At 40.8% G+C, this 27516-nt stretch overlaps 1 protein-coding gene across 2 annotated transcripts in view; it reads right to left on the bottom strand.

The window, feature by feature from the left end:
* The window catches only part of bsnb (bassoon (presynaptic cytomatrix protein) b), a 74647-nt gene extending 48856 nt beyond the window's left edge, over positions 1-25791 (bottom strand). For both annotated transcript variants that reach the window (XM_084349434.1, XM_084349435.1), the window contains exons 1-2: positions 25478-25791; positions 16868-17258 (exon numbers count right to left, since the gene is read on the bottom strand). In XM_084349434.1, the coding sequence (XP_084205560.1) occupies positions 16868-17258; positions 25478-25656 (570 nt within the window). In that variant the 5' untranslated portion in view covers positions 25657-25791. The remainder of the gene's footprint in view (positions 1-16867; positions 17259-25477) is intronic.
* Positions 25792-27516: the final 1725 nt, after the last annotated feature.

Here is a 27516-nt window from a genome sequence, read left to right as displayed (position 1 = left end):
GTGAATGTGAACACGAGCGTGTTGGTGTGCTTGTGTGACGGACTGGCTGCTTTCCCTTCCCTTCTGATCCAATGCATGCTGGGATAGCCTCCAGCCTTCTCTGAATAGGGAAAAAATTGTGTATGGAAAATGACTGAATGAAAGAATAACTGTGAATGATGTAAAGTATCTCATTGAGGAAGGATTTAAGCATCACTGTGCCTCCGCATGAGCATTTATTGGAAAACATCATTTACCCATAAACAAATGTGTGGGAAATAAATGTGACAGACGGGCTGAACTCTGGACGTCTTCAATAAATCATGGCTGCCCCGGATTTTGTATCTTCCCTCGCTTCTTTTCTGGGTCTCTTCCCTTCTTCTTTCCCTCTCATTACACAACATGTTCTGTTTCTCATTAAAATCCTCCAGCCATTCTCCTCTCATTTCTCCTGCTGTTGTCATTTCCTTTATGTCTTGGCTTCTCCCATCTTATTTCTTGTTCTCTTCCTGCTCCATACAGGCACATTAGAAGGTGAAAGTCAGAAAGAGGCCCTAGTAATGGCACATGGCCATACGTGGTAATTGGCATCCTGGTGCTTTGACAGCTGCCACACTATTGTAGCTGTCTTGCATTCGTGGTCATTACATAATGCCTTAATGCATTATAAATGCAGTCAGGGAAAGGTTGTGTGAGGGTTGGAGGTCCAGGGCACAGAGAGCGAGGTGGGAGGCCTTGCCGTGAGCTTTTTCCTTTATACCTCTGGGTAAAAAGTCCCTTTGAGCCTGTAAAAGATGGATTCAGGAAGACTGTGGTTCGGCTGTCAGCTGATAATTTTTAGGACTGTGAGAGCTGCCAAAGACCGGACTGAAAATACAGAAGGATCTCTTCACTTCTGCTGTGTGCAGTCAAATGTCTCTGCAAGCCTGTGGCCATGCAAGATTGATTCAGATATCAAAAACAAACAAACAACACACACACACACACACACACACACAATGTCTGAGTTACTACCAAATAATGTTCAGAATGTGTTTATTCTTGTAATGCTTCTTAATTAGGTTTTATTTCAACAGTCTATTTATTGCCAAGCATTATTCCATACATCACCTGTTAAATACACAATTTTCTAGAAGCTAGCGGGCTAGTTGTCACCTCACACTTTAGCAACAGTAGTGTGAGTCACTGAACCTAAAGTGTAGTATTCCTCCACATATTTCAAAGCGCTGACTCACTGCTGTGCTTTGACTTTTACTTTAACAAGAAGCTCTCCTAAAGCACTAACTCAACCCCGGCTGATAACATCTAATTTCGCCATAGCCTGATAAATAGACTGAACTGCCATTTTGTTTCACTTCATTATTCATTTATTATTATTCCGCATTTGACTAACTGAGAAAATCGAGACGTGGGCAATGATTCAGAGGTCTGGAACCAGGCTAATTTCTCTGCTCTCCAGCGGTAGAAATCCTTGACGAAGTGATACCGAAATGCACTTTGTATTTTCAGTATGCCCTGACATTTCCATTAAGTTTGGCTACAGGTGCAACAGAGCACGCATCAGACCACACTCGTATAATCAAGCTAGTTGTGTTGTAGATCTGCAGAGCATTTCAAACAGGTATTAGGTGATTTTCATTATGAGTGAAGGAACAAGGAGACACATTAGCACAATGAATAGCACCCCTGGTGTTGCGCTCACTGTCAACTGCTTCCCCCGGTTGGAGAAACAATCCACCAATCAGGGGGAGACTCAGAGATCTCCCACAGGCTCACATAGGGACATAAAATAGTTTTCTGATGCAGCTCTTCTAGACTTTTCCAGTTGAATTCTAATGAATGCATCAGGCTCTGATAATACAAAGAGAGGATTCAGGGTGTTTGTGACACTCGGAAAAATGTCTTCATGATGTCACAGCTGTTCTTTTTGTAGCAACTGTGTATTGGGAATAAGTCTTTTTCAGACCAATTAGCATTTAGTGTTTCTGCAATAAAAAGTGTAGCCATGGAGCAGAAATCATCTCACAGCCCAACACTGTTTACAGTAGCTTGCCTTGAATATGTTTTAACTGATACCACTGTTTCTGCTTGGCATGACCTGCCATACTACTACTGGTTAGTTGCCTTCATTGGTTGGGTGGGTTCGGTTCAGAGCCCTTGAGTAGAGAGAGTCGCATCATCTCTGTTTACTCCAATGGACCATTTTTTTGAAGCAATGGAAGATCGTGGAGCCTCTCAATAGTTCCCAGAAGTTAGTTGCAAATACTAGCAGCCCAGTACTGTAAATCAATCAGTCAATAAATCATGTGTTTACTACCAACTGCCAAACACTGTACTACTCTCTATCTCTCTGTATTCATGCATTTTAATTGCCCACTTAGACCTTCCTGGAACTATCTGAAGTCTCTGTGAGTCACGTGACGATCAGCATTGTGAACATCTGCTGTTGCGACTCTCTCTACTCAAGGGCTCTGGTTAGGTTTAAGCATTAGGAGTGAAATTGGTCAGGGTAAGGGTAAGATTATATTGTATATGAATAATAGAGGGGAGGGTCATGGCAAGAAAAGCAGTGGGATCCTTAAAAGATCCATAAAGGCGTGTTAAGGGCAAGCCCCTGTAAACAGAGATGGGCTGTGAGGTGATTTTGGTGACTTGTTATTGCAGGAAAACAAAACACGCACTGGTCCACAAAGACTTTTCCCCATACACAATCATTACAAAAAGAACAGCTGTGAAATGATGATATTTTTCTGTCGAACCAGGCCGGCCAGTTTGTGATAGGGTCAGGTTTGTTCACATCTGTAGAAGTTACTGCCTGGATGTGATTCCAGTTACGCACAACCACAGAGATAAGATTTTTAATTTATATCTTTGTGTACAGAACAATGCATTATCATGGTCATCTAGTGACAGGGAAATTCAGGTCAGATGAGGTGCAGGTGTGTCTCTCCACCCGCACCTCATCCCCTCATTAGTTTAGTTTGTATGTAAGCCTGTGTTGTTCCCTCACTCTTTGTTGGTTCGTCTGTTTTCGTCCAAGTGTCTCCTTTTCTCCTGTGCCTGTTCACCGGTCCTGGTGTGTTCCCTGTGTTCCTGATTTATTCCTTGTGGTTTTTCTGGTTTGTTCTTAGTTTTTGTATTACTTTGGTATTTTCCTTTGTCTGCCTTTTGTTGCCAGTGTTGTTGCCTGCCCTTTTCTCAGTTGGATTTTGATTTTTAAGTTATCAGCATTAAAGCCTGCTTTTTGTTCATTTACCTGCCTGCCTCTGTGTGTGTCTTCTGTTTGGGTCCATTTTTGCATAAACGTGACCAAGTGAGATATAATTTTCTTTCAAATAATAATTTTTTTTTTTTTTTTTTTTTTGCACTGACCAGGATCACGGCTTCCACCCCAACTTCCTTACAGAATCTCTAAGTCTGTCAGTCAGTCAGTCATTCAATAAGTCACTATTCACAAAGTAAGTCAAAGGCTCAGCAGCATCTTAGCCCTGTGTCTGGTCCTCTGCCAGCTCTCAGTATAGGCAGGGATGTGTCAGTGGTTTTCTTTGTCAATCAGAGAAACTGAGACGCCGGGAGCGAAGGTGAACCCAGGGGACAGTCAGAGTAATGTGGACCGAACCAACGCTGGCGCAACTAAACACCATTCAGCACAGCACTCCTCATCCAATTAGCGTGAACCCCTCTTTCTGTCATTATTATTATTGTCCTTGGGTTTTTTTTCTCTTCAAATTACAGTTAGGATAATCATATTAAGCCCATTGGGAAAAAACTGACCGGAAAAACAAAGAAAGCAGCTGCGGGGAGGGCGAGCAGCTATTTATCAATTTCATCGTGTCTCTGCTTGCCTCCGCCTCATCTCTCCTTCTCATTCCTCTCTGCGTCCCCCTTGTTATGAGGCAATCATGTGGATCTTTATGAAATCTGATCTGTATCAGCAAAAAACAAGCGCACTGCACACTCTGTCTCCTGCCCTCCATCTCTATCACTTCTCTGGTGCAACCCTCCATCTTGTTCTCCTTCACCCGTCTTTATTTCTCCTTCTTATCTGCATCTCTCACAGCACATCACTCCCTCTAACTCTCTTCCTCCATCTCCATCTTCATCTAAAGAACACATTTTTGATGGCTCTCATCCGGTCCTTCTTTCATTTGCTTGTAAGATGTGTGTGTTTATGTGTGTGTGTGTGTGTGTGTGTGTGTGTGTGTGTGTGTGTGTGTGTGTCAATGCTGTGATCCACGTCAAAGGTCATAAGCCGGGACCGGAGCCCGCGGTTCTGCGAGAACTCAGCGTCTGCCAACAGGATGCTCGAGCACCGTGGTTTCATGAAGAACAACAGCGTGCTGCCAGAAATAGAACCTTTTAGCAGTGAAGGCCCACAGAGACTTGGATATGGATCAAATAATGAGAGCAAAGCATCCTTGGCAAAACACATACACACATATTTATATTTTAAATTTTATGCTCAGTTTTGGTAAGATCAGATATTATTAATCAAATCATCTAGAGCTCTAACTAATGGTTATTTTTAACTATCTGTTACATTTTCAGGAATATCTTCATAATTGGTTGATTGTTTTTGACCGTCCAAAGCCTAACCTGACGCCTTCAGATTTCTTCTTTGTTCAACTAACATTTCCAAACCAGAAGATATTCAGATGGCTATCACATAAATCAGCAGCAATTCCTTACATTCCAGAGGCTGGGACAAGCTACTGTGTGGCATTGTTGCTCAGTAAATGACTAAATTATTACTTGATTATAAAAAATATTTAAATTTTCTAAACGGTAAAGAAATGGAAAATGATAACTGAACTTTAACTGAACTCTGAATTGATCTCGGTCCCCCACATTCCTCCAGGTTTTCACACCCAGGTGATAACTCTGTTCAGAGACCCATCTTTGAGCTGCCATTTTTTCCATCCATCTACATGTTGTGATCGACTGAACATTATACAATTGATGGTGATATCTAATACTCAGACTTCCACTTTTCAGGTCTTCTATTCCACTGCCTTTTGCAGTGAAATGATTTGATCTAATCAGGTTCCCCTGACAATTTGACTTACCTGTTGTGTAAACCTCAGTAAACTTAATTTACACAGACTGAAAAGGATTAAGTGAGGCATAGTTGTATCCTTCCTTTAAATTGTTTTGCCAGTTAAGGGTATTTTACACTGCAATAATGGCACACGTGGACATGGAGAAGTTACAGTTAGTGTGTGTGATAAAGAGGCACTAAGCTAAGTCTCTATCCACTTTTTTCTACGTTGTTTAATCTCAGGTAGTGTCAAATTTTGTGAATCTGACACCACAATGCAGCGAATGGATACATAATTCCTGCACTTTGCCTTTTTAGGGGGATTTTGCTTTCTTCAGTTTGACAGATATTGCGATGTATCATTAGATGACTGTCTTGCAATGTATGGATTACCACAGAATCCCTGTATCATGATGCCATCGTTACCATGGGCAATGTATTATGAATCGCATCGTGAGTTAATTTGTGATTCCCATCCATATCAACAAATTACACTGATAGCAATCAAGTGCGTTGATTTTTCGGACAAAACATTTGTTTAGACGTGGATCACAAATTGTGGCTTTAAGTAACAAATTTGGGTATTTTTCTTCAGCGCAGGCCTGAACAGAATATTCCTACAAGTCGCAAGTGTGAGAAGTAGAAGAAAAAATAAGACTGCTAAGAGGAAAGGCAGAAGGGATTTTTGCTTCACACACACACACACACACACACACACACACACACACACACACACACACTCACATGTTAGAAGATGTAACACAAGTTCACAAAGTTTCCCACTTCACTTATCCAGTTTGCATTTGTTGACAGGCGTGAGACATCATGCACTCCATCATTTCCCAGGAAAGCTGTGTGAGGAACATGCTCTGAGACAGACTCAAACTTCAACCGAACAAGACTGCAGACAAAGAGAGAAGCTCCGTCTCAGAGATCACAATGCGGTATCACCATGCAGTACGTACAGCAGCTGAGCACTGCAGTTGGGGATCAGGATGCCCAGAATGCAGCGGTTTATCAATTCCTTGCAAATTGTGCCAAAAGTAATTGAAATTCCTCCCAATGCTTCTCTCTCGCTCTCTTTCTTTCTCTCCCCCTCACTCTACCTCTCTCTGTCAATTTGTCTCTCTCTGCCCCTGCTCAACTAACACTCAGTATTACAAACAACTACACAAGTGAAATCCCAATAAAACAGTTTTACTCCTGGAAAAGTAGAGATTATTAGTGGTTGTGGTAAAATCACTGTTCAAATCTTCTGTTTATTCAGCAGGTGTGCTGGTGCAGTGTGAGGCACGCCAGGGAGCCATACTGTTACTGCAAATTAGTGCAGGGTGGTGGATAGTATTATATCTTGATATATAATACAGGAGATGGATACAATGTAATGAACACCCATACAGTAACATGAAGAGAAATACAATAAGATACAGTATGCTGCTACCTTTTTTGTCGAGTGGTGTCAAATATGTTTGAGGCTGTATTTTGTGCTGTTTTGTACCAGAGGGCATTGCTATACTCTACTCTAGTGTAGCTATTGTTGAATAACAGACAACATAAATACTAAAACACCACCCCAAATTACAAACATTACCATAACATGCCTGCCTGAAACAGTCGCAATAACAAAAATGGAATCTGTTTGTTCAGATATATTTTGAGGTCTGATGAGACATAGATGTATATAAAATATGCACTGACTTGATAAAACCTTTAAAACTAAGTAAACAGTTGTATAGTACATTCCTAATATAATAACTAAGATTGAAGGAAGCCTAAAAAAGTGGGTGAAAAGAAAAAAGCCTGTCAGATTTAAAGACACCAGTGGCAGAAAAATCAAAATAATAAACTTTTTTTAAAAAAAACAAGGTTACAAAGTGGAAAAAAAAGAAAAACAAACAACAGCTAAAAAAAAAAAGAGTAAAATGATAAAACCCAGTAACTTATTTAACAAATTCATAAATGCCCTTTTATAAAAGAAGGTTTAAAGAGAAGACTTAGAAGATGCTAATGATGTAGCCTGCCTGATTTCAGGGGTTCAACAGTCTGGGGTCTCTGACTGCAAAGGCCCGGTCACCTTTAGTCACAAGCCAGGACTTGATAACAAGCAGCAGAGCTGCGTGTACCGATCTTAGGGAACACCCAGGCACACATGGGATCAATAAATCTTTAGTATAATTTGGGGTGAGGCCATTTAATGCTTTTAAAGTGAGGAGTAAAATTCTAAAATCAATACGAAATATAACAGGTAGCCAATGTAAGCTTGCTTGGACAGGAGTAATGTGCTCATATTTTTGGACGCCTGTTAAAAGTTTGTGCAGCAGCGTTCTGTACTAGTTGGAGATGGTGAAGGGAACTGATGTCAGTACAAAGACATGAAAAAGTAAAATTCAAGAAAGTTAGAATGGCTGATTAAACCACCTCAATTAGAGGAGACTAGCCTGCTCAGAAGGAATTCTTGGTTCAGTCAAAAATAAAAATAAAAGTAAGTATTTTAATTACATGTAAATTTTCCATCTAATTCTATTCCATAAATTCAATGTAAAGGGTCAGACCCAACATGATAATAGAGCTGAGAATTTACATGCAATTTAAATACTTAAAGTCACTGGCGTAAACCTTTGATAATCCTTTCAATAGAAAATATTAGCGCCTATAACCAATAATAATATTAGTGATGCTGCTGTGCTGATACATAAATAATGCGCTCCAGATACAGTTTGGTTAACTTAAGAGTTCATACAAAATAAATCACCGTACTGTCACCATGTGGCAGACACTGAACTTTAAAAGCGTTTATCTTGTCTTTATATTGCAGAAGCGAAGATAGGAAAATGGACCAAAGAAACTCTATACCCACCTGAATTTAAACATACTGATTAGATGTGATGATTCCTATTATTCCTTGCTGGAGAGCACAGCCCGGCTGACTGAAGTGATTTGGGACTATAAATGCAGTGAGTTATGGTGTAATAATTAAACTCAGTGTCCCAGATTTAGTATCTGGCAGTTCTCATTGCAAAATATTTTGGTATATGCAAAATTCAGCATGTAGTGTCTCAGCTGGATTCTTGACCCAGTTGATACTGTTTGTCCAGTTAAAGCTCGAGTCTGTCACAACAGCCATGTGCACTGAAACTGTGTCATAAAAACAGTTTGATATTTTCTACATGGTAGTTTAATACCATATATATAGTATATGTTCAGTGAGAAGTTTCCTGTCTTAAATTTTTTTTGAAAAAATGACAAAACGCTTAAAGGAGACCTATTATACTTTTTTGTTTTATTTCCTTTTCCCTTGTGTTTTTCAGGTTTTTGTGAATGTAAAAGATCTTGAAAGTTAAAAAGGTCAAAGTCTGCACCAACAGAAGCTCCTCTCTCCCACAGGAAACACTGCTCCTGAAACGCCTCGCCAGTAGTCCCGCCTGTAATTCTGTGACTTTGTGACATCACACTACGACGCCATGTCACAGATTTGCATAAGCTGTAAGTTTGACCTGTAAGCATTGATTTAGCACAGCTGCTCTGTTGTTGTTAGCGGTGCTGGCTCAGGCATGTGTGAGCTGACCAATCATAGCAGACTGGGTATTCAGGAGGAGGGGCCTTAAGAGACGGGAGCTAAAACAAACATTTCCGACAGAGGGGGAATACAGTGTTTTATGAGCATTAAAGCATTTAAACCTATTCTAGTAGTAACCCAAAATAAAGCATGAAACTTAAAATGAGCAGAATATGTCTCCTTTAATCTCCAAATTATTATTAGTCTTCTGAGACTGTTCAGGTGCTGACACTGTGCTGTTTTCAACAATGAGATGAGAACCTGATCTAAACTCTAATATGCCTGTGTTTTATCTAGATAACAATGATCTAATAATGACTCAGATATATACCGTACCTACTGTATCATATGTGTCAGAGAATAGCAGGAAAACAGCTTTAATTCCTTCTGAAGCCTAAGTTGCTAACTCAGCAGATGACACACACAGACAGGCTGAATACCACTTTCTGGTTGGAGGGAAAACAAGGGTGAAACTCTGCTTCTCTTTGTTCTCACAAATTATTAAGCAGCTAATTTTCCTGCAAAACCTTTGATGACAAGCAAACCAATTGATTAAATGTCCATTCAGACTATATTCAGTCACTCATTCATTTCTTCACCAAGACAGACTTCTCTCTCAACAATCGATTTCACGTACATGCCCATGGCCACCCGTGCAATCCTAACATTTAACTTCAATTCATGGGAAGCTCAAGCCAACACAGCTGAGTGATCCACAAAACAACCGTATTGTCTTACATTTTGCCGGATCTGAATGCCACTGAATCTCTTGTGCCACATGCTGCAAAGTTTGAGGGGGATTAGAGATGTCTGATGCTAAATATTTGAATTAATTTGAGGGGATTAGGAAAGGCTCTGGCTCCCTTGAGGTATAATGGACTTATCCTTCAATGATATGACCACTTCATCTTAGTTCAAATTCATTTTTCACTGAGTTATTATTTGTATACTCGTTCTCAGAGGAGTCAGACCATGGATACTGTTGAATTATCAAAATGTGGTCACTTACATAAACGTTATGCGTGTTATATGACACCTCAAGGAGCTCTCAGTTTGAGGCGAGCAATAAACTTGAAAATTCTCTAAGTAATGACAAGTTGAAGTTCAAACTAAGATCAATACTGTACCTGAGACATTCACCTCCCACAAAGTTGCCTTGAAATAAATAACATAATGTTTACTTATGACACTAAGGACAGCTTGTTCTTTCATGTTGGTGATACTGCAGCAGCTTGAGAAAATCAATTTTGGGCCTTGTGATTAGAAGCTGAGCAACATCAAAGTTCAAGTCAGCCGAAGCAGCCCTGTCTCTAACTGAGACTCTGCAAGGTATCTGATCGCTGTACGTGTGCAAGCAACTGACCAACGCAGTGACTCATACTATCTGCTAGTCACAGCTAAAAACCCTCTTTTACACAGAGAGTGCTGGTGGAAAAACTATTTATGGACTACACTCAAAGTTCTAAATTTACCCAGGAAGGACACCTTAAAGCAGCGATGACTAAACGTGAAAAAAAAAACTTGGGGGAAGTAGAACAAGCTGTAAACGGAACACTGATATTATATCACCTAAAGTTGTTGTAGCTAAAGTGTTAGCAAACTTGCCAATTAACACGTCCAGCAGACACAGAGCAACAATAACATTAGTTTGGAGTCGTGTTTTCTGGCCACCCGACCAGTAGACAGTTTGAGGGGGGATGAGGGGGATGCCTTGCACTTGTTAGCAAAATGACCAAAATGAACTTTGCTTCATTTCATTCCCTTGTAGCACAGAGCGTGCAGGGGCAAAGGGGTTGTTAAGCTGAATCTATTAGTCTAGTCTGTCTGACTCATTGATCCTTTATCTGACTGAGCTCTGTGCACGTTAGAATTTATGGCCCCGATCATGGCTCTGAAACATCAGCACTCTATCTGTGCCGTTTACTGACGAATCCATGCCGCTGTCTGTGGTGCTGAAGAAGCAGACAGATTTGCAAGTGCGTATTTTTCTCTCGGTCCCGCCCTTCTGTCAGTTTTGTCCTGGATCTACAATATTCTAAACAATATTCTATAAATACACAATGCTATACTATATTGTAGCCTACTTACTCTGTAGAGTAGTGTCACTTTCATGATCAAAGTGTCAAGTAGCAACGTGTAGTTGAGAAAGAACGAGAGGCTCGTAGAGACACACTGCTGAATATTGTGTCCTATATTTCTATGGTCATTTAGTCGTAGCTGAAAATACACCCCCAGTCCAAGCCACCTCTGCAACAAAATATCAAACAGATGACATTCTGCAGATGTAGTCTTTATTATCAGGTTAGCATTCAGGCAAATCATCAACTACATCCGACAAATGTAAGCCGAATATTTTCTCTGCCTTTGGTCTGTTTTGGTCTCCATCAACTCGTGAATGAAATATTTGTTCCAATTAGCAATGGATTATATGTTTACCAACTAGTCTGTCTGCTTTCAAGTTTTGGGTAATCAAACCAAAACAAGGAGTAAAAAGATGCTAAAATGGCCCGTAGAGCCAGGGGTGCCACCAGAAATTTCTTATAAGGGGGCCGGAGGGGCCCACTGAAAATTTTGGGGTGGTACCTAATGTAAAATATCAGATACAAGTACAGTACTCATTACTGAGAGTACTTGTAAGTGGGGTGGCCAATGATTATATATAAATAGATGGCAAATTTTTGGATAGTTTGCTGAACTTTTCTAGTGCAAGTGTCAACTGAGGCCACCCACCTGAAATATTTCGATGGGGGTCGAGGAGATTAATAGAGTGCCTCTGCAGAGTCTCTTGTGTGGGCGCATTTGTTAAAAATATTCCTCAGCTTGTGGGATTGTTGGTTAAAAGAGACAAAGACACTTCCAAGGCACTCTTCAAACAAATGCATTAAAAAGTCATCGTTTCATGACTTAGACAAAGAAAAAGAAGAAATCCATCTCCAGAGTGTTTTGGCAACGCTAATGCCTTCATCATGGAGACGCACACCAAACTGCATACAGAAAAGGGTTCATATTCAAAAGTGCCCCAGAATTATTTTTTGGATTCATTTCTGTATTTTGTATTTTGCACTGTGGCGCTTGGAGCTGTAGAGTTGCATGATATGAACACTCTGACTATTATGGTTAATTTATGATGATGCTTTTCTCTCCCCTCCTGTCTCCTCCTGCTAACACACAGCTCTCTCTCTCTCTCTCTTTTTTCAGCTGTGGCTTCTCAGGACCGGGCCATCGTTGCAGACAGAAGGAGGGTAGGATCTATAAATAGAAATTGGACCAATTATAAAGCAGATGTTCCCCTGTATGATGGTGGGAGAGCACTGTCGGGAGGGGGGGTGGGGGGTGTTGTCTGTGGTACTTTCACTATCTCTCACCAGCTCCTGTTCTCTGTTGTTTAGTCACCGTCTCCGAGTTCGTCTATGACTGTCTCATTTCTCTTTCCCTGTCTGGTGTTCTCATTCCCTGTTTCATCACAACGTTTTAACCAACACCTTCATCATCACTATTTTTTCTGAAACACCGAACAATGTTTTTTTTACCCTCCTGTTATCTACGTCATAACATGATCACATGCGCACACCTACATACAAGCTCACGTGTATGATTGCTTGCACGTTCTCAGCCAACGTTTCTAAATAAACTGTGCCGCCTCGGCTTGACTGACAGCCCTGTAACAGACTGTGGCACACAACATCCATTTGTTGCTCGCTGTTTACATCTCTCTAAATTGCGTTCCCATCACCAGGTTGTTTTGACACAGCTCTGACTTGTATTTCAACAATTGCTATGGTTCCTCTAACAATCTTCCATGAGCAGAGATTGTCTTCATGAGAAATTCATCTGATAATGCAGCTTCTCGCAAAGGAAAACTGCTCTAATTTATACTTTTGATTCCAGGCTGGAGATACCATTTGGGACTTTGTGGTGAATAAGCATAATCTAAAAGATCCAAATATGGAATCGCCCTCGGTAATCAACACTTTAATCAGCACTGCCATCTCTCTGTAATTTGAGGGGAAATCCTCTACAATAACAGATTTTGCTCATATTATCCCTGTAATCTGGGACAGTTCAATCAGTGTCTGTAAACTCTTTGTAAATAGAAACTCATCTCTCACAAAGCAGGACGTGAACCCAAACTGAACTTGTGCTGTTATCAAGAGAGAATCGCAGAACTGCGATAAATGAGTTACTGATTTTAACATGAAGTGCCACAAGTGATTTTTCTATCAAAACAAATGAAAACAAGAATCACAATAACAAAGATATCTGCTCCTGCTTAAAGGGACCGTTCAGCCCAAATCAAAAACACATATTTTCCTCTTACCTATAGTGCTATTTATCCATCTAGACCAGGGGTTTACAACATTTTTGAGACTGGGAGCAACCTCAAGGAGAGAGTCATATAGAAGGATCTTGTTTTATAAAATCTTTTAGGTGGATGGTGCTGTTCTCTTGGAGGGATGAAAAAAGGTATAAAACGCTAAAATGGGTCGCCAAATATACTTGGGCCCGCCCAAGTAAAGTATATGTGTGGGAAATACTACTACTACATTAGGAGACAATCTAGGTTTAAGATGCCCTGCAAGCTACTTACATGCTCACTGTTGGCGACCAGGCACCCACATGCATTGTGGTGGCGACCTCTGATTGAGACTCTCTTGGCGTGAGTTGCTGAGTTTAGGAGATATTGGTTGTGGAGTTGTCTGCCTTCTATCAAAATAATGGGACTAGATAGAGACTTGGCTTGCGGTGCTCAAAGCACCAAAAAAATACATTTGATAATGCGACAGCAATGTCTCTTTCAAGAAATCATGACCCAGTTACTCAAGATACTTTACAAACCATGTTGTGAGAAGTTTCACTGTTGAAACATTTCCTTTTTACACCTGCCAACTGTATCACAGCACAGAAGGAGGCATGCATCTTCTCATGTTGAAGAGGCTAGCTAACTAGGTTAACTAAGTTAGCTAACATCACAGCTCAGCAGAGGAGGAACCCAGTAATGTTTACTTCCCATGCTGTCATGAGCATGAGAATGTTGCACATGGGGCGGCACTTTGAGCACCACAAGTGCCATCTACTTCCATTATATTGGAGAGAAGGCAGAACACTCGACAGCTGACATCTCTAAAACTCTTCTACTCACACCAAAACAATCTAGATGGATCAATGGCACAACAGGTAAGAGGGAAAAAAGTGTGTCATTTAGATTTTGAGGTGAACTGTCCCTTTATAAGGATCTTATTTAGCATGTCTATCCCTTCCTCTGGGTCTGTCCTCACCATCACTGTAATCAGAATTCCAGCCATCTCAACGTTATCATCACCTTGATCGGCAACAACGCGGCCATCACAAATTCCACTGATGAGCGATAAGGCTGTGTTAGATCTTCTGCAGCCAGGCAAAGGCCCAATCCATGCTAAGTAGGTTAGGGGGGTAAATCTTCAGGTCTCCAGAGGCTGAGCGCTTTCCCTCTCCCTGTCAGCATCTGACAAGCTCACCAAGGCTGAGCTGAAAAATACCCATAACATCCACCTCCACAGTTCTCTTTACTGCCATGCTCTCCTTCACTCGCTGCCACGATCTATTCTTTACTGTCTGTCTCCGCTTTGCTCCACGCATTTCTTTCTAGTCCTTCCATCTCCCACGACTTCCTCCTTCCAACTTTTGCAGAATCTCCCTTCTCTCACACACACAAATGTGCACTCAGGCAAGTAATACATTTACATGCACATATCTACAGTTCAAAAACCAAACATTTTACTGTCTAAATCCTAGCATTTATCCAGCCTATAGTCGCTCTGATAGCCTGTAGGCCGACTTAACTGACAGTGCATCTTGGCTGCAATTTGCAACATGACTCAGTGAAGTTGATGTGAAACTTTGTGACAGATGACACAGCCACACTTGACTCACAGTAACAGCGAAGCATAGCCTAATTCAAATTAGGCAAGTGATTTATTTTAGGATGAAGGCAATAGGCTTTCTCAGCTACCTGTTAACAGAAATGACTGTTTAGATGCATATGAACGAATGTGAATGATGGGGTGATGTGTTGTACTGCGTTCAGTGGTGTTATAAAAAGCTTTGTTTGGGAGAGGCTCTGGGCGTGAGTTGGATGCTCACTAGAGCCTGTCAAAAAGGCTGGATGTAGCTGTGTTCAAGTGTTATGTTCTTTGCAACATCAGCTATAGAAGAGCACAGCACTTGCTCAAGATAAAGGCCTGAGATCCATTACAGCTAACGGGAAGTGACCAATATGTTACTGAGCACTTCAGCTAAGAATTGTGTGATAACCCAGGTCTTTGGTAATGAAAGGTCATGAGCCTACCAGATCATTAAACACTTCATCAATCAAGGCAAACAGTGGCTAGAAGTAGGCCGTTAACAGCTCTCAACCAGCATGCAGCTAATTCACATTCTCACTCGGTCTTCACTCAGCCTGTGAGCCGGTCACAGCCAACTCGATAACAATAGTCATCACAGACATTACTCACAAATGTCAATGAGAATAAATTACCACAGGACAAATTAAACCAAAGTGTAGCTTCTGAATCACCAAAAACGTACACTCGCTGTAAGAGACGTTGTATTCCTGTTAAAACAATTTGTCAAGAGCGAGCATATATGACGTGTACACTGATGGCACTTTTTCAAACGATGCCACCTTCCTCACCATCACCCACTATGAATGCTAAGATTGGGTAGAGCTGTTGTATAGTTGGGAGGAAAGCAAATACGTATCCTGAAGAATTATGACCCATCTGTACCAGGGGAGGACCTGCAGCCATGCCTGCCGTGCCCCCTCAGTTTGGCCTTTTGCCCCTCAAAAATTACGGGCCCTGCAGCTACAATGTCCTTGATGCCCTGCCCACACTGCTCCAATGTTATTTTCGCCATTTTCTCCTCTGCCTCTTTCCTGTCAATACGGTATTTAGACACCAGTGTCTTGTGTTGAGATTTTTGATTTCTTATTGTGCAAAACCAAGTGAAACGCTGCGCACATAACAAGCATTGGGTTTGATTTTCAGCTGGGTATGAACGGCTGGAAACTGAGCTATGTTTGCCGATAGTTTGACACAAATCTAGCAACACTCAATCAGGAGACTTCATCAAACTCACCCTGTGGCTGCAAAGCTGGAGAGAAGCTGTGACTGATGGAACTTTTGAGAAGAGATGGCCGACTGAGCAGCTGAAGTAAGAAAGTCTGATAAATGATCAGTTACATGCAATAACAGTCAAAGGTAACGTTAGCTAATGCTTGCTAGCTTTCTTTTAGGTAGGATAGCACTGGTATTGGCTTTAGCGCCCTCAAAAAGAATTAATGCCACTAAAGGCCAAGTGGCCTCACCCCTAAAATGATGAAATTAAATTCTTCCACTGTACCAAGCAGCCAATATACATAATACGACTCTCACACAGACAGCTGACAAATTAAAGGAGAAGCGTCTTCAAAAGATATTGGGCCACCACCACCCAGAACAGCCTAAATCCTCCTTGGCATTGATTCTCCAAGTCTCTCTCTCTCTCTCTCTCCTGGGAGGATTGAAAACCATTCTTCCAAAAGCTATGTCCTCATTTGCTATTTTGATTATTGTGGTGGAGAGCACTGTCGAACACACCTGTCCAAAATCTCCCATACGTGTTAAATTGAGTTGAGATCTGATGACAGCTAAGGCCATATCATTTGAGTCGCATCATTTTCATAGTCATCAAAACATTCAGTGAGCCCTCATACCCTACGGATGGTGGCATTGTCATCCTGTAAGAGGACCCTCCATACTGGGGAAATGATGTGACACTAAACAAGGCCTGAAGACCCCTGGTCGTGCTTTAAAGCTGATTTTTGTCAGCCTGATCACAATTAAAAGAATGTCTGTGGACATGTTTATAAAATATTGGGATTTTATTGCATGTTTCATTCAGAAACCCTGGACGTCACACGGCCACCTCATTCCTTCTTTTCTCTTCAGCCTTCTGGCAGTCTGTAATACTGTATGCCTGAATTCATCCTGAATCTGTTTGTGCAGTCGATTGCACAAAAGCCTTTTTTTTTCTCCCCATTTTCGCAGTGTTTTAGATGTTTTTGTTTTCCATGTGAATGAACCGCGACAGATGCTGACTGTGTTTGAAACTCAGTACAGAGTGACAGCGGTGACTTCACATGCACACCATCTCCACTATGTTTACGTGTCGGGTCAGTCATCAGGTAAACTACCATAGAACCGGGGGAAAACATAACCATTCCCTATAATGAATAAACACTTGTATGGTCCTTTCACATAAGCAGCACTGCCTACCTCTGTGAGGTGAGGGTTGGGGTTGAATCCACACTGGTTGCACACCATGCAGCGGCACTGTGTGCAGGTGTTGTAGCTCGGCTTGTCATCCCCGGTGCCCATCAGGTCGGCGGTTTTGCAGACGGGGCATAGTTTGCTGCTGGGCATGGGGGCAATTTGTGGCACAGAGTAAGGGGAGGTGGGGACACTGCCTCGGTCCGGGGACACGGAGGGGGACCTCCCAGTCCTGCTGCTACCCACATCCACCTGCAGACTCTTTCTGGCCACATGACCCTGGCCCTGTTCTCCTTGAGGTGCGGCATGCTGAGGGGTGTCGTGGGAGGCCAACCTGTCCCCCGTCCCGTGACCACTCTGGACTCCTGCCTTAGGTCCGGGGTCTGACAGAGGTGGTCTAGTGGAGATGATAAAGAGAAGACAGAAGTGGATATTAGACTATTTCCAAGGTCCAGGATGAACTTTCATGCTCGATATAAAAATAATACATATTGAATAATAGTAGAATCTCCTCCTTTTTGCAGTTTGGTATTTAATTACCTCCCTAGCACTCAAGCGTTTAAAACATTTTATTATACATTGTAATATGTACAGTATATTTATTTTACACTTTGTCTGAAATTGTGACATACATGCACACTTTACTGTCTTTACATAAATTTGTTTCATTTCTTTTTTCCAGTCTTATTTTTCACAGTGGTCAGTCACTGCTCACATTGTTTATGTGCGACAACCTTTGATTCTGACTCACTCTTTCTTTTCAATTACACCTTGTGGAAACTCACCGCAGCCCATGGCAGTCTAACTCAATCACAGACTCGCACACACATTTCATTGATGTCATCACAAACTTCCATTCTTTCTTCACTGATTCAATCACATATATAATTCAGATGTTTTTATAAAAACAAAAACTCAACATGCTCGGGGTAGGAGATAATATATTGCATTGATCAGTCTAAATTAAATTGGGTGTGATTAGAGACGAATGGTGAGGAAAAGATGGAGTTAGTCATCGAGAGAAAGGATAAATAAAAGCACAGGAACGTTTGCTTTTTGTTATTACAGCAACCTTGTTTGTAGACCTCATAACATTTTAGCACTGCTCAGTAAATATATCTACCTTGTACATTTGATTCCAAGTATATATTTTTTCTATGAGCTGCAGTTAATGTTCTCAGTAGGTTTTTATATCTGTAATCTCGACTTAATTTCAATTTCAAGGAGCAGCACTTTATATTTTGGAACTCTTCAGCTGTGAGTTGCATGGCAGTAAAAGGTTTTATTGTTGCTCATACTATGATATCAGACTACTCAAAACGTTGGCCAACAGAGAGGCATATGTTGAATATTTTATATTGCCTCTCAGTTTCTGTGAAGTGCTCCTTGTGGCTTGTTTTCACTCTTTGAAGCTGTTCTGTTCTGGCCTCCGTAATGTGTTTTGGGGTGGAACAAAGGTAGTGTATCAGACAACAATATTGTAAACTTTTGGTTCTCTTGCTCATTCTGGCCCTTCGGGCATTCATGCCAATAGTTAAATAGGAAGGGAGGATTTCCACTGTCATAACAACTTAGACCTTGTTTTGTCATGCACGTCATCTTCAAAGACAGCCTCAGCAGCTGCTCTGCACCCACAGTGTGAAAATGGTGGAAATAAAGGGACGAATAAAGGAATTAAAATAGAGCATGTCAGCAATTATGAGTCACAGCTGATGGCGTGAGTTGCTGCACAACTCAAACCTTGTTCCACTCTCCACAGGAGTCCTGTGTTCACCGCAGTGAGCCCATCAGGATACATCTGCACTTTCAAGCCATTACTGTACTGTTCTGACAGTGAGCTTGACCACCACTCCCACTCTGTTTGAGGCGAAACTCGACTTTCAATTATATTTCTAAAGCTACAGATAGTGGACAACTGAAGTTTAAATCTACCCTCACAAGATAGAAGGTAGTTTCAGTTAATAATAATCACTTGAATGGCAAAGACACCAAGTGGAGTCTCTTATGACTTATGCAAAGCCTCAGGCGTGGCTCAATGATACTGAAAGAGTTTGAACTGGAAGACACCATTTCAAAAGATTTTTTAAGATAGTCCCCTCCACCAGCAATTGGGAGCCCAGTGAGAACAACTTGTGGCTTTGTATCTAAAGCACTGCAAATTGCTTGCTTACAAAGTGGATAGTGAAGGGTTTGTAAGCTGCCAATCTTTTGTAACGGGAGCTCCCTGTGAAACTTCCTAGTGTGAGGAAGCAGAAAGAGAGTTAGATTCACTACACAGCCTCAATGATAGCTGTGACCATATCCCAGTGTCACTTAAAGGAATAGCTCAACATTCTGGGGAACATGTTTAACTTGTTAGATGAGAAGATCGATACCACTGTTATTTCTATCCAGTAAATGTGAAGGTACAGCCAGCAGCTGGTTAGTTTAGCTTGGTACGAAGACTCACAGACTAGAAAAAGAGGGGGACGGCTAGTTTGACAGCTAGCCTGATGCAACTTGATGTTTTCATACTTCAGTTTTTGTATGGATTGAACAATTGTGATTTAAAGGAACAGTTCACATGAAAATGAAAAATGTAGTCATTATCTACTCACCCCATGCCAATAAAAAGTTGGGTAAAGTCTCATAGTCCACAAAACATTTCTGGAGCTTTGCACCAAAACAGCGTTGTAGCTTTCTCCTGAACAACTGAATTAGATGGGGACTTGCTAAGATAAGAGATTATCTTAAAGGTGTACATTCTTTTCAAATCAATTTAAAGACAAGTGGCAGTATATGGAGGCATTATATGTTATTTTCTGCTGTGTTAAGTCCCCATCTAGTTAAATATTTGCGGCGAATGCTGCAACGCTGTTTTACTGTGAAGCTCCAGAAACGTTTTGGGGACTACGACACTTCATCCAACTTCGCATCTGCATGGGGTCGAGCAGATAACAACTGAATGATCATTTTAGCTAAGATAAGCTAAGCTAAGCGGCTGCTGGTCCAGCCATGAGTGTGGTATCAGCTTCTCATCTAAAGTAACTCTTAGCAAGAAAGCATGTGTCAACCTGTTCCTCTAAAAGACACAGTGGACATCATGTTTTGAACAGACTTTATCGACACCGTCAGACAAGACAGGTAGGACCCATAAGTCACACCAAGCCAAAACCACATTTCTAGTTGGTAGAATGTCTCCAACCAGAAAAAATGTGCAGGTTTGTACGTTTAAAGACAATCTATCACACAAATGGATATACTAAAGATTTGGTCATTCGGGGAAAAAAATCTGCTTTAATTAAACAACAACAAGAACAAATTATTTCTTCATTTGCAAAATGCCCAATATTTAATGGGCCACTAATGTGTGCAACCATCAGAGCCTGGCCGGCTCCAGACACAACAATTTTGATTAAAATGTTATGTTCAAATCCATTTTCCCTTTGAGCACAGCATGAGGACAGTATTCCTACAACATCAAATCAGAGGTCAGTTCAGTAACATCTTCGCACCCAAGTGTGCCCATTTCTCTACTATCCCCCAGCAGTGTTGTATCAACACCATGCTGTACCTGACAATACCAATCCTGAGAGCATAAATCACAGTATTGGCTGGCACAAAGTGTTGACTCAATACATTACTTTGAAAGGGTTTACTGTACAATAAAAATCATTGCAAGTAAACAATTTATATTTTACAAATAATTGATGTACACATCTATTATCCATAAAAAAACAAGTTGCCTAACATTGACATCTGATTTGTCAAATATGTCCCCTGGACCAGGGGAAAGATCGGATAGCCGAGTCCTTTTTTTTTTAGCCTGTATCAGTATCCCCATAACGGAGATTCTATATGTTTCTCATTGATTTATTCCTCTGTGCACTGGAAATGAAACTGGGAAGCTGGGGCCTCAGAGTGAAACCTATCTTGTGCTGTCCATTAAGTAATATTTAAAGGTCAAGACAGACAAGAAGCAGATGCATCAAACTTGAGTGTACTGACGTGTTGTTTGCTTGTCACAGAGAAATTCATGTTAACGTCCACAGTGAAATGTCTGCTCACTGACATTGAACTCGCACTGCTGTTTTCACAAGGTGTCAGGAATGTCACTGACTTTTGGGAGTAAAATGTTTTTTTTTCACAGAGGGAAATATTTTCTACCTAATAATTATTCAGCGGAGTTGAGCAGTTTGATTTGGTCGTGCTGTGTAAGGTGGACAGCTTGATTGTTATACAAGGGTTTTGCTGTGTTGAAGGGCTTTTATAAGCTCTTATTTAGCTCAACATTAAAGTGGAACAAAGGGGACTTGACACACATTCAAGTGATCTTTGTCAAAAATACTGACAAACGCATGCTCTTTAAAGAATTAGCTTTTGGTTGCTGTTGTAAGTTATCAGATGTCAAAATAGAAAAAAGGGTTGCAGCGATAAATACTGGTTTCAAAGTATACTGTGGTATGAAAACTGATGGTTATCATACAGTACCATTTGCATTTGCTTATCTACCATATTAGTGTTATTAAAAACATATCTAAGATATTTCATATCTGTCAGGACATAATATTTTAGCAAATATGTGTGTGTTCATCCCTCTGTTTTTCAATTTTTTAAGGCTTATTCTAACTTAAACTTAAACTTAAATCACTAATAATAGCGTAATACCCTGAATCATGATACCGGGGGGAAAAAAGTTCAATGTGAAAATCTTATTTCCGTTGCAACCCTAGTAGCAAACTACCTTTCACCGCATTCACATAAAATGATAAGGGATCAGACACAAAATTAATGCAACAATTTATTTTTCCATTAGCCAAAACTGTTTTTGAGGCTGCAACAAATAGAATCAAGTCGAGGCTGTAACATTAATCACCTAACTAGTTATTTGTGTTATAGGCCACAGCACTTCTCATTTCCATTATTCACAAAGATTTTATCCTTCTGAATCAGACAAGGTTGGCAAACCCTCAAAAAATAACAGATGAGCAGCTGAGACATGGATGAGAGAGAGCTTACTGTAGAGATAATATACTCCCATCATGTTGGAGCTGTAGTGCTGAAACTTTAAGTCTCCCACCTGGCGTCACGTGAAGCAGACTACATCACAATCGCAACAAGGGGCCCTTGAACAATGATCCCAAAGACAGCACACATACTGTGTGTTACAGCTGCCTTTTGTTTTATGGTGATTGTTCAAGCGTCATACAGGTGAGTAGCAGCGTGCACCATAGGCTCAGCTTGTGTCTCTTATAGTCTTTGACTTTCCTATAAATATATATACGTGGTAATGTATGAAAAACCCAGAAGGTCATTTAACAACATTTGCAGCTGTTCTGAAGGTATTTTCAGAATCTAAAAAAACATTTTGTCCTTACTGCATGACAGTTTCCCCAAGTTGTGCCTCTTTTTCCAAATCAAAACAAACATGGTAGCCAGAATGACATACGTCTTTGCTTAGTTTGTACAATATGAACCCAAGTTTTTCAATTATAATTAGTTATATTTCAGTCTTGATGTTTCTTACCAATATCCTCTATATTCTGTAGTTAAAAACACCTACATGATGATTGAAATGATCAAAAATGTTAAAAACACTATGTACAAGAACGAACGGTAAACTATTAACAATATATACAAAGTGAACTTTGAAAAGTGCAGTATTTTAACGAAGTCATGGATGAAAAAGCACTCAGATAACTATAGACGGCACCGGAAGCAAAAGCATGTGCACATATTAATGCGTTATTTTATACAAAATAACGCATTAATATTTTCCTTCTGTTTTCAAAAGAGAGCAGGACGTATATCATTTCTGGCCACTTAAATTATGAGTCACAAGTTCAGAAACAGATCAAGAATGTTTTTCATCATACAATGGGTAACATATTTCCTTCATCCACACGGTTAAAAGAGTCTGAGGATTGATGGAAATACATTAAGAACAGCAGTCAAGGTTTTTAAACAACCTTCTGGGCTTTTCAAACATTGTATGGTGTATACATTTCTGATTATCTGAAGCTCAGCTCAGTGTGACTCGAATGCAACGGTAACAAATGAGGGGCACAAACTGTGGTTGGGTGCACCAGTGTGCCTGCTTCACACTACACCAACCACTGTGTCTGTTCTGCCAAAATACACATGGAAGTTGAGCCTCAGTCGTTGAGTCCCAGTCTGAGGGGGTGCAACACACTGAGCGAGCACGTTGCAGCGGTTCAGTTGGCTCAGCCACCTACGTATAATGTACAAACACATATTGCTTCCTTTCTTGTGTTCTCGCTTAATAATCTTTCATAGGCTTTGTTATTCGTTCTATCGGACATCTGAACAACGCTACACTCCCAGTGTCTCTCAATCCATTTTCTTTCTGTATCCTACAGTTGGGTCATAAATAATAAGAACTGCTTTTGCATTATTTGTTGGAGTTGTGATAACCATTTGCTCTGTGTTGGCTACATCGTGAGCAATGCTTTCATTGCTGAGGGTAAATTAATTATGAGGGCGCACTGTTTGTACACTGATGCTTATAGAACACGACTGCGTCCATTATAATTTTCAGGGTTTTTCACGAACTGCAACATTGTTTGGGTTGTCTAATGGATTTGTGATTGATATTGATTGACACTGCTTAATGATTTACACTGTCTGAAAAGAGCCAACATCAATGGCATATGTATGACAGGCTGGATCAATTAGCTCTCAGTACTTTATAAATTATGCTACGACATGATGGAGCAGTATTTCTCATAAATCTGGTCGTAAAGTCAGGATGACTGTGCATTTGGTCCAACCTCTTATGATGAGAGAAAGAGCAGGCATGGAGGTGCTTTGTGTAGGGTGACTCCCATGTATTCACATATTCATATATGGGCTCAGATTTAGCTCCTTGACTGCAATGAATAAAATATAAAATGTCCTGAGCAAAAATGCCTATAGACTTCTGAATATGGCTATATATAGCATATTATGTCCCCATTCATATTAATAGGCAAACTCAAGAAATGCCGCTCATTTTAATTAAGATGAAAGTCTTTTATCTACAGCTCCTGCCCATCCACCTTCTCATTGTTTCTTACGCTCTCACAAGTTCTTTGTGGACGAGTATTTGAAGGCAAAGACGTACAGCTATGATCTTAATACATTTCAAGATATACACTCTCTCTCTCGTCCCATCCCTCTCTGAGCCCTCGCCATCACCTTATGAGACACGCCAGGGTGGATACCAGAGAGAAATCAAGCCATAAAAAAATCATGAGGTTACATGGGAGCTATGAGCCTTTAAACCTGCCCTGCAGTGAACATACAGGATGAACAGAGAGTGCAGAAACACAGACGGGCCTAAACATTACTAAAAGGTGCACGATTTTCTAGTTACAGCACGGAGCACGTCTGCCATCATGCCTCACGATCACTTTGTGTCATGACACAAATCGAGCAGTAAGTCAATGACAAAAGCCTGCGCCTTGAACGAAGGTTTGCAGCATGAAAAAATCCATACATCTTTTTTAGACGGCGGGCTGAAATGCAAGTGGCGAGAGAGAGAGTGTAAGCTGCTGAGGCGAATCTAAGATGCAGCTGTGCCTCCGCTCCTGTGCATATTCAGGTCTACAACTGTTGAACGGTGTAATTAAGGCAATATCAGATCATGTTGGAAGGGTAAACCCTCCCACACACCCACACAGTAAATGGAGACCTACAGGCTACATGTGATTAAACACTAATCATTTTGAAAAAGGCTGATATTTTAACAGCCTATGGTGCCTTGTTGTGGTAGTTCTCATATGCAGCTGCCAAAATAATGGTAATATTATCATGTGAGGCTGTTAATGTGTCTGGGCTCAGTGTCTCAACACACTCTTCCAGCAGAAATTTTTTTTATTTTTTTTCTGTGCAGTTGACAGCAGTGAAAAACAATTTTAACCCTGGCTGCATATTGATTTGGACTGAGATCTGATAAGTGAGACACATACAGGTCTGTGTGCTCACGATGAACACACCTCATGGTAGCACTGTCATCCTACACATGACACAGACGCCTCTTCATCATCAGGAGGAAGGTGGTTTCTCGGAATGACTTTGTGTTTGCTGGCATTCATGTCGGAGCATGTTCAGGAAATCAGGCTGTAATGGACCCGACTGACTGACTGACTGACTGACTGACAAACATCACAAGCTTTGACAGATCCATTCCTGAATATTCACATCTACTTGCCTCTCTGTGAGAATAAAAAAAAATGTCGCTCATTCATTCATGATACTTAGCTCCTGGCGCCTCGGGACAGACACCGTGAAAAGCGGGCGTAGAAATGCCCACTGAAGATACATTTACGTATTATTGATTGTGCATCGAGAGCGTTGCGTGTTAAATTTCGACCCAAATTGACGTTAAGCGACCGGGTGGCGCTGCCAACGAGCGGAAACGGGTCTCAGAAGAGGGGTGGTGAATTGTGTTGACAAGGATATTGAAATAAATAATTAAGAGCCCATTCAAGTCTATCTCCACGCAGTCGGTCGAGCCTATATCTACTCTCCACATCGTACAGATGTACCGTACGCTACACGCCACGCCACCGCCGTGTAGCCTCCCCGATTTCCCCCCACAGTTTAGCGGAGACGCGTCCTAGCTATCGCGGCTACCTGTTAATCCCCGGCCCGGGTGCAGCCCCACTTCCTCCGGCTGGCGCTCCATTGCTGGGCTTGATGAGCTGTCCAGAGTCCGGTGGTGCTGAAATGGAAGCCGGAGCCCCTGCAGCAGGGACGGCGGGGCCGGGCTGTCCCGCCGCTCCCTCCCCTTCCATGCTGGCCTCGTTCCCCATCGCCTCGGGATAGGTCTCGACGGAGAGAAACGATGTTGTAGATGGGTCTACAGCTGTGGTAAAAACTCAGATGAAACTCAGCGCTGCTCCCCTTCCGCCATCATCACCTACAATTCAGCATCCCGCACGGAGCACGCGCGCTGACGGAGAGGGCGAGGGAGCGCGCTGACGCAATGGGTGGGAACTGTGTGTCTCGTACGTGCGCGCTCGCGAGGCTCGGTTATCTCAAGTCACCACGTAAATATCTGTGAGCCCTGTGTGGAGACCACTGGGACCTCCCTCATTCAGTCGTTGCCTCATAAAACATTTGTTTTGGAAACATAAATTGTGTAAACTCACTGGCTGCGTGTTTAAAAGGAACAACCCTTCATCAGATGTGTCTGTATTTTAGATTTTCATTCCTGTGAGGGGTCCACGGTATTAAACTATTTGGGTGTACTGATCATTTAATGATAAAATTATCTGAAGCTGAAACTTTTATTCAGTTAATTGATGTTCAACCAACAGACAGCATATATTTTAAAAAAAACAATTAGGCTCATAATTTAAATAATTTAAACAAAAAGGCCAAAGATATTATTTTATTAATTTATTTATTTATTCATTAATTAATTTATTTATTTATTTTTGCTTCCTGATTCTGAAACGTGTCTATTTGGGGTCATCTCAGGCTTTTGGGATTTTAAACTAATTACATTTGGGTTTTGGACTCTAAAAAGGACACTACTAGTTGTGGAGAAGAAATTCAAACTCAGAATTTTTATATTTACAATATTAATGAGGTAATAATACAAACTCAGAAATATGCATTTTTTTTAATCAACAAACAAGCTGTTCTCAGGAAAATAAGGTCCCCAGAACACTGTCTGAAGCTCTAAAGGTGGCAGGGTCCGCCAAATATAAACAAAGTAAAACAGTATGAAATCATGTTGTCCTTTAAAGTCACTTTGTTTATTCAGTCATGAAAACAAAGAGTTTGTTTATTTTGTTTGTTTGGGCATAAAAAAAATCAGTCATTAAAGATCTTTCTCTTCTGATTAAGATTTCTTCCCCCAAACTACACAGTGCACCTTTAAAGGGTAACGCCGCCAATTTTACACATTAAAGTGTGTTTACATGTCTTGGAGGGAACTGATGCATGTGTGAAAATAAAAAAAGCTTTCCCTTTTTTTCTGCCTTCTGTGGCTCCAGAGGAAGCTGCATGTAATCCCATAAATTACCTCCAGTGATGTTGGACTCATTACCATTTAAAAACAAATGATAAACAAATTGCAAATGTGTCTACCTTTTTCATCACTGCTGGCTAAATTACCCACAATCCAACTTTGCTACTGAGTGACATCACTGGAGGCAGTTCATCAGATTACATTAAGCTTCCTCTGGAGCCAGAAAAGGCTTTATTCTACTTTTTTCACACATGCAGTGGTACCCCCCAAGACCCGTAAACACATTTTAATGTGTAAAATTGGTGGAGTTACCCTTTAATGAAACAACACTAAATGCATTTATCTAATTCATAGCAAATGTGTCATAAGGTTTTAGTTTAAATAAATGCAATTAAATAAATTAAAAGATTTTCTTGTTCATTTAATCAGACAAAATAAGCCTTTTGGATGTGTCAGCTTTGGCTTGTTGATCATTTAATTAAAAAAATTCTCTGAAGCTGAAACTATTATTCAATTAACCAATGAGTCAACCAGCAGACAATTATTCAGCAACTATTTTTGATAATTGATTGGGCTAATGCTTTAAGTCTTATGAGCAAAAAGGCCAAATACTTTTTTGCTTCCTGATTTTGTAATGTAAATATTGGCTGGTCTTAACAAAATTAATTTTGGTTTTGACAAAATAAGCAATTTG

The sequence above is a fragment of the Pagrus pagrus genome (genome assembly GCF_965226575.1).
Source record: "Pagrus pagrus genome assembly, chromosome: 3".
NCBI lineage: Eukaryota > Metazoa > Chordata > Actinopteri > Spariformes > Sparidae > Pagrus > Pagrus pagrus.
This window is presented reverse-complemented; position numbering and strand designations above follow the sequence as displayed.